General features: G+C 31.7%; 1 protein-coding gene across 1 annotated transcript; it reads right to left on the reverse strand.

Moving 5' to 3' along the window:
• Positions 1-7,735: 7,735 nt before the first annotated feature.
• LOC111406205 (protein mago nashi homolog 2-like) lies at positions 7,736-8,340 on the reverse strand. The gene is made up of 2 exons (XM_023035481.1): positions 8,038-8,340; positions 7,736-7,938 (listed from the first exon to the last, which is right to left on the reverse strand). The coding sequence occupies exons 1-2, from the start codon at positions 8,254-8,256 to the stop codon at positions 7,756-7,758; spliced, it is 402 nt and encodes a 133-aa protein (XP_022891249.1). The 5' UTR covers positions 8,257-8,340; the 3' UTR covers positions 7,736-7,755.
• Between the last annotated feature and the right edge of the window lie 484 nt (positions 8,341-8,824).

Raw genomic sequence — 8,824 nt, forward strand, 5'->3', positions numbered from 1 at the left:
ACTGAAAACTATAAATCAATATGTATTGTGATCCATTTAATACATAAAATAATTTAGCCTAACATTGCCATATGAAAATTACACAAAAGAATAAGAAAAGACATCATTGAGATTAGGAATATAATGAAGAACTTGAAAACTCCAATTCTTCAATTCAATCTTTAACCCAAACGATGAATTCTTGCTTCTTGAATGTATTAATGCGTTTTACGCTCTTAAAACAATGATAAAAATGTGCCCCCCACGTTCTAGACGGCCTCTGATATATACGGAATTCCAAAATATTGCATACAAAAACGAAATAAAGAAAGAAATTTTTTCTCAAAATTAAACCTAGGCACAAGCCTAATCCCTTCCCCTAGCAAGGCCTTTTTAGTCTGAGGCGCGTGCCTCGGGTTCTTTTTGGGGACTTGACCCTGAACTTTCTTCAATGTCCATTTTCGTCATTTTTTTTACTTCTTTTCATCCCTTTTCACTTATTTTCTTATCCAATTGAGTCTTCTCAATTTCAAATCTTCGTTCTTTGTTCCCAGCCAACTTTTGATTATCGGGAAAATTGTAGCAGGGATCTTAACCATTTAGAAATATCTAGTAGAGATCCAAATGAATGGTTTCCATCTATTGACCATTAATTGACCTAAAAAATGCAAAGATTATATATTTTCACCATTTTAAGTAAGGGTATTTTTGTCAATATCGTATAAACTAAAATAGAAAAAACCAAAAAAGAAAAGAAAAATATCTTCTTCTCCCTCTCCCTATCCACCTCACAAACCCTCACCCCATTCCCAAAATGAACTAGAAATCAAACCACCAAACCCTCACACCATCATCATCCACGGCTAACAGAAACAAACCATCGGCCACCATACCACCGCCCAACCCATTGCTAATACATCGCCCTTCTCTAATTTCTCTCTTTCCCGCATTAATGAATTGAGCAAAATTTGCTCAATAAAGATAAAATCACTACTAGGGCTGCAATTTATAAAAAAGCAAAAAAGGATTATAATAAAAAGAGCTATCAGACATTGAACCTAAAAAATCGAACAAGAGTTTTGTTGATGAAAATCGAAAAGATCAAACCAATAAATAATCCTACCAAAACTCAATTTTAGCCTGAGCTTGGTTTCCGTCAACAAATAATCGATTTGACCATCCATTTAGCTTGAGCTTATTTTGGAGCTAAGCCCTGATTAGGTTGATTCTCAATTTCATGGCTCGTGTTTGGGGATCTCCATTCATGATTAACGGTTCTTGTGCCTCTTGCAGTTATTGTTGCTGTTGCAAATCTTCTTCTTTTTGTGGCTGTGGGTAAAGAGAATGGTCTAACATGCTCATTATTTGCAAATTTTGTGTGGGTTTTGAAATTTTGGGCTTCCTCTCCCTCTCTTTGATTTTTTTACAATAGAAGATTAAGATGGAATGGGATGGAGTGGGTATAGATTTCCTTTTTTATTTTTTTTATTTTATTATTTTGGCTATCAATATTTGGAAATATGCAAAGTTACTATTTTATCTTTTCCAATTTTGTGAAAGTTGGTCAAAGGCTCAAAGCCCACTTTTCTTGGTAAACTAACGATTAAATGAATGGAGTCCTCTACTGCATATTTCTGAAAGGTTAAAACCTTTGTTGGCACAAATCGAAGATTTGGGTAAAGTCTATAAAAATTGAAAATGTTAGGGACCGCTACTACAATTGATCATTGATTATTTTCATTTAATCCCTAAACTTCAGATATGATTCACGTTAGCCTTTTACTTGATTGTTTTTCCCAATTTCACCAATGTCATCGATGTTGCCTACAAAATCAATATGTACATAGAATTAAAAAATGTTTCATGTAATTTCTCAACAAATAATTTAATTTGTTTACCGAAATAATTGTATAAATACACTTATCATATAATATTACTAGATTACAAATTATTTATTAATCACAAATTAATTGATTACAGTCACTATTCATCTTACCTAACAAGCCACATCCTCCACATCATCACCCAATCTACTTCTCTGAATGTATCCATTCACTTGGCAAGGTCACCATGCATCTGATTCTACTTTTGATTTCTCTGGCAATGAATCTTTTGCTACTCTTACAATTGATGAGAACTCTTCTTTTTGCCTTGTCAACATCTCGACCAAGTCTTACCACCACCACCACAATCAGAACCATTCCTATATAAAATCCAAGGTAGCGCTTAGGCCTAGGCACGATTTAGTTTAGGTCATTTTCAATTCCTACCCGAAAACCAAAACCAAATTAGTCGGTTTGGGAGAATTACCAACCCACTCCAACTTTTAAATCGAACCGATCAAACCTAATCAGTTTGATTTGATTCGATTTGGTTAGTCGTTTTGAACTTTTAGTCTAAATTGAATTTAAAAAAAAAAAATTGTCAAAATTTTGGGTGCCATTTCAATTACAAGAATTAAAATGACTAAATAACTTCATATTACAAGAATCATTGACCAACAAATAAAATCATGTTAATGGATACAAATCAATAGAATACTCAAGAATTTTATTGCTTTTAAATGCATTATGTAGCCTGACTGTTTGTGTAGGGAAAAATGCTAAATATAACATAATAAGCTTGTGAAAGAAAATTCGTTGAGCTATTACTTATTGAAAATATAATATATTGGATGGAATCGAAATATAGTTATGGGGTTAGGGCTTATCTTTTAATTTTTATTTTTCTTAAAAAAAGAAGTAAATATGTAAGTATGTTGGGTCGTTTCGGTTAACCAGCAGTTTGAGGCTTCAAACTATGACCGAATCAACTCACTATGTTTTTATTTAAAAAAGAAACCAAACCAAACCAATTACCTGTGTCAAACCGACTCGAGCCGATTCGATTTGATTGATTTGGTCGATTTTTCGATTTTTTTGCCCATTTCTATAGCACTTTAACTCCCATTATCAGGGATCCCAACTACCTTAGAGCTTTAGCTAGGAGGCTTAGGCGATAAAGATAATGGTTGAGAAGGAACTTGCTCGTCAAACCATCGTGTGGACTGCAGCATTGCCATGCCCACCCGACCCCATCCCTCACCTCCATATATGTAGTCGCTGGACCACTACCTTCGCAGCAGGGCCAAGCAATTTTCAGATTTACATCCCTTGTCCCTGCAATGCTACAGCTAAGTCCATAGACCCTAATAGTGGTGGATTTAGTAGGTGGCTAGCTAGGGGTAGGTGGCTAGCTAGGGCGCGAAGGCCGCCCTAGCTGGATTCGCTCGGGAGATTTTTTTTTGTTAGTAATAGATAAAAATTTAGGTTATATAATTGGTAGTTCATTCTATTTTCAAACCTCTCTTCTACTTAGTTTGTAAGAGCTTCTTTTTATATACTGTAAGTCCTGTGTTCGATTCCTTCCCCTCCATTTTATTATGTAAATTTTTTATTTCTACAATATTTACCAAAATTAATTCCCTAAGAAAAGGATTCGAACCTGTAACTTCTAGAGTTAGGATGATTGGAAGCTTAACTATTATGGTAATGGTTGAATTTTGAATCTAAATTTAAGAAAATAATATATGTTAAGACTTTACAAAAGGTTTTTTTTTAAATATTTTATACTTTAATAATTTATAAGATATGACTTATGAATATTGAGTTTTAATTTATATGTTATTTGTGAATTTATCTACTATGAATTGTGATATTAAAAATTTATTTGAATATCGTGAAATGTGAATATGTGATTCACGAAAATTGAAAATGAGAAATTGGGAAATTTATAATTTGTGATGAATTGGTGTTGAGAATTGAAATTTGAAACTTTAATTATATTTTAAAATTAATTTTAATTATGTTTAATATTTGATTAACGTTCAATTCTCCTACTAATTATGGAATGATTTTTTCAACTGAATTTTAATCTAGTTCTTGTAGTGGTGTATCTAATCTTTCAACTACTTTTAGTCTAGCAAACGATTTATTAAGCATTGATAACACAAAGAAGTCTTATGCATCATGCAATTTATATTATTTCGGATTGTATGGAAATATAATATGATATAAATATAAAATTTTTACGTTTTAGTATATTTATATATAGATCAAAGAAATTTTAATATTATTTAATTTAATATTAATAAACGATATCGCTATATGACCGTTAACTATCGACAAACAACGACCAACGATCAATGGCCGTTCTAACCGAGTCGAAGTCCTGAATTCGCCACTGAACCCTAAGCCCCATCCATCATCATTTGTCTAATTATCTCTCTCTCCAACCTCCCTCTGACTCTCCACTACTCCTTCCTCTCATCTTTTAAGAACAAATATTCTTCCAACTCATTCACCACCTAATCCGTTACACATCATAAAGATGTCAAATTAAGTCCCAAGAGACGGGAATGGGGACGGATTGTAGTCGTAACCCGGTGGTGGTGGGTGGCCTTCTGGCCGATTACACACTACAAATTGGGAATTTTCTATAATGAATAATATCATTTATACAAAAATAGTTATATAATAATTTACATACAAATAAGGTGTCAAAAAAAGATTGAGAATTTTTTATTTTTATTTTTATTTATTTTATTTTTTTGCATTTTGTTGAAGAAATTTTGACCAATTATATTTCACTACATTATTTCTATATAAATTTATTATGTATATGTAACACAACCAATTTATGAAATTGAAATCTAAAAAATAAGGTTTGAGGTAAATTTTTCTTTCATAAAATTCATTACTATTTTTCTTATAAAGTATTTATAAATTTGCCAAATTGAAGATAATTGACTTTAGTCTTTTATTATAAAACTATTAGAATATGTTTATTGCATGCATGATATAGGCAAATAAGTTTTAGGCAATGAAAATTATTAATCATATATGTTTGATTTGTTTAATTTTCAACTTATAAAATGTCATACTTATCCATCTTTTATTGGTAAGTAGATGAGAAAGAAAAAAATATTCCCTCCATCTCATTTATAAAAGATTTTTTTTTCTTTCTTTCTTCAAACGGATTAAGAAATCTTATTTAATGTTATTAAAAAAACAAAATTTTTCAGTAACTTCCTAACTCACCTTTACTTATATTTGCCTTGTTTCAAGATCAAGCAGAAAAATTGATTATAATCAGACAAATTAAATAAATATATATTAGTAATTGAACAAAACAAACAAGCTCACTAAAAAACATGATTATATAATTAAGACAAGAAAATAAGGAATATATATATATATATATATATATATATATATATAACTTGTCATAAATATCATTACCACTAAGAGACGTCCTTGAAGATTCTGAATAAGAGTGAATTTACTTCGCATAGATGGAGAAAGATTTGTGGGGCTTCTTTCCATGTATGGTTTTTTTAATACCAAATCATCTATTTTCATTGAATTTTCTTTGACCCTAGTAAATGTAGTTAATAAGGTGAAATAATCTCAAGACATTTAGAACAAAATTAGTAAACGTGGATAGTGGCGATCGTGGGTAGAGATGCAGGAATAGGAAAAAAGAATAATAAAATAAAATCTATTTCTTCTACATACCATTTCGTCATCTATTTTACTTCGATGAAAGGTGTATTTATGAAGAAAGTAGTACGGACTTTTGTGGACAATTTTAAACCTGCATACATGTGCAAATTATCACATATATATGCTGCATTATATGCTGATATGATGTAATGTTTCATATGATGTAATGTAAAACATAACAGCAACTAAACACATAACACATATCAAAGAATGACGTAACTCTAAGATGTGTTGCAAAGATGACCGATTTTCTCTCAATATTCTCCGCTAGTACTATACATTTTCTATCAACAAAGGAATCCCAAACTGTAAGCATCATTCTTTTGAAATTTTTATCTAGAAGCAATACATCCTGTATCCATATTTGGTTGCCATCTTTTGATTGAATCATTCGTTTAGGCGTCATATCAATTGCAACCGCGAGTATATCTGAAAATATAAATTTTAAAATGACTCTCTGTTTATTTTTCTAAATATAATAACTAATAAATAATTCAGTAATTCAAGATAACATATCATGGAATAACAAAAAATATGCATTTCTTGCTCATATCAGCATCTGTATCCATATACTCTTCTGTTTCATGAAAAGCTATCAACTAATATGTTGAAAAAATAAATTCCAGATTATCTTCATTCAGTTCAAAAATTTGAGTTTGTTCAGATATAGTCTAGCGATAAGATCCTATCGAATATTTGTAGTTTCCCAATCCAACAAGCCACAAGTGCATTAGGATGAAAACTAAAAAGATCCATTTCATTGTAACCAGATCACATAAAGATAAGAGGTATCGTTTAATGGAACTAAATATTTAAATTCTATAAATAAAACCTTGTAAATGTAGAAATATCTATTATGCTAGAAGGATTTGGAAATCAAAAGTGAAGGAAACTACTAAGAGGATGAAAATAAAAAGAGCAATTGATATAAACAGAATCCTTATTGAATATGCAAGTATATCCTAAAGAGTCCGAGAGGTCTAATAAGTGGAGGAACAATGTTAAAATAAATTGGACATTTACGCTTGTATAAACTATAGAAGCATTAGGTCCATGGCTCATCTTACGAGAAAAGAAGAAAGGACAACATGTTAAGGAGAGATTAAAATGTAATTTGTATCGTTTTATCTTTTATGTTAGGGGACAAACACATGGAAGCTATTTACATAATTCAAAGATTGATGGAAAAGTATAGAGCAAATAAAAAAATGGATTTTATATTTTTTCAATTTTAGAAAAAGACAAATCATACAGTGCCTACCGTGTGTTTTAGAGAAGAAAGATACTTCTACACCAGACATATTAATGTTATTGTGATATGTATGACGGAGTAGTCACGTATGTAAAATCCAGTGGTAATTGCAGAGAATTTCCATGCTTCCCCAATATTGTATGGTTGCATTGAAACTTTTTTTGTAGTACGTTGGAATAAGAACCTATAAGTTTTTACCTTCTACCATTTTTATCTTGATGAACTTATCCACTAAAAAATGACAAAGAAATCGAAAAACACTCTTCTCAAAAGACCCCTACACAATAAAAGAAGTACCTTGAGTAAATTAGCAAGGCAAACAACTCAAAACAAACCTCTTATTTACTTCCTATTTCTTCCTGGAAAAGAGTAATTGTCCAACATTCTTCTAGCCTATCATAGCTACACTAATCCACTACCCACTCCTTCCTCCTCATGAAGTGTTAACCATACAAGTAAAGCAATACTTAACAGCAACTCAAGGCCTCAAACACATCACTGTTCCATCACTTCATAATTGAGGCACTAACAGACATTTTCGTTAAAATTCCAAAGCTTTGAATACCCAAGAAATTAATCTGAAGCATTTCAAATCCAAAACATTTAAGTGTAATCAAACATGTAAAAACTAACATCACTCACTAATTTCTTTTCTTTGTTCAATTCTAACAAAAAAATTCAAAAAGAAAACACCGGATAGGACGAACCAATGCCTCTCCTTACCTTTACTTTACAAGAAAATCCATCACTTCAGAAATTTCTTAATTCTAAACAATGCCCCCCACAATAATAATGAATAACAGATCATCAGTTAGTAGTTAATAAAAAACGTCCAACCCCAATTACTGGTAATTCATATGAATAAACTGATAAAAATCAGTAATCAAAACTCACGCCACATGCCTTTTTGTTAAACATTGCCCAATAAACAAAATTAATTCAAGCAATAATCAAATGAAATGAGGAAAAAATTGCGAGTAATCATACCTGAACCAGGTAATAAAATATACGTAGACCCTCAGGATCTTTGCTGGTCTGGACATCCATGAGAGAGCCAATCTTGGAGGTGGTAAACGAGATGTGTTCGTTTCCCATTACAATCTCCAACTCCTGCCTCCCCACGCGGTCAGGTTCCGGCCAATTGTTATCATCCTCCTTCAGTATCTACAACACAATTCGTTTATCTTTAAAATTCTTAAAACTCTATCAGCGAGAGAATAAACAGAAAACTTGAAAAAGTAAACTGCAGCGGCGGCAGCGTACCTCAGATTCGGAGACAATGCGGCGGCACTCCTTGAGAACGGAGGGGGTTACAAAGACCTCCTTGCGGATCATGGTGTCGTTCTTGTAATTAGAGTTGTTAGCATAACGAAGCTTGCCATCGGGTCGGACCTCGAACTCCAAGAATTCGTGCCCGAATTTTCCCTTGTGACCGACGTAGTACCGGAGGTAGAACTCGTCGTTTTCTTCGCCGTCGGCCATTCTTGAGCTTCGAAGGGTTTTCGTTTTTTCTGCACTTCTTTGTGTGGTTTTGGGCTGCCGTTGAGAGAGAAAAGAGCAGACCTTGATTTTTCTGGTAGTACAAGTATTTCATATATGGGCTTGGGCTGTTGTTGATGGATCACTAAAAGCTTGTCAGCAACAAATTTTTATTTTTATTTATTTTTTTAATTGAAAAATGAATTTTTGAGAATGTATAGTTGAAAAAAGTTGTGAGTCTAATTGAATATTTGGTTGAAATTAATTTTCAAAAAATGATTGTAGAAAAATTTGTGGATTTGAAAAGGTAATTATCTAGTTATGTATTTGATTTAATTGAGTTAGGAATGAAGATTAATTTGATCGTGTCTAATATAGATAAATCTTTTTAATTAGAATGTGTTCCGCTTTAATTGAGTTGGATAAAATTTAAATTAATTCATGTTGTTCGACTATGTGACTTTTCAATTTCATTGTTTAGTCTCAAAATTTTACATTGATTCAAAATGGCTTCCATTTAAAGATTATTCTTGATATTAAATTCGGGTTCAATAGTTTATGAAATTTATAC

Source organism: Olea europaea, chromosome 12, assembly GCF_002742605.1.
Source record: "Olea europaea var. sylvestris chromosome 12, O_europaea_v1, whole genome shotgun sequence".
Taxonomy (NCBI): domain Eukaryota; kingdom Viridiplantae; phylum Streptophyta; class Magnoliopsida; order Lamiales; family Oleaceae; genus Olea; species Olea europaea.

Excerpts from the sequence above, each read along its gene's own strand:
- LOC111406205 (XM_023035481.1), bottom strand. The coding sequence starts at position 8,256 with ATGGCCGACGGCGAAGAAAACGACGAGTTCTACCTCCGGTACTACGTC. Across the intron at positions 7,939-8,037 it reads GCATTGTCTCCGAATCTGAG|ATACTGAAGGAGGATGATAA; the intron begins GTACGCTGCCGC and ends ATTGTGTTGTAG.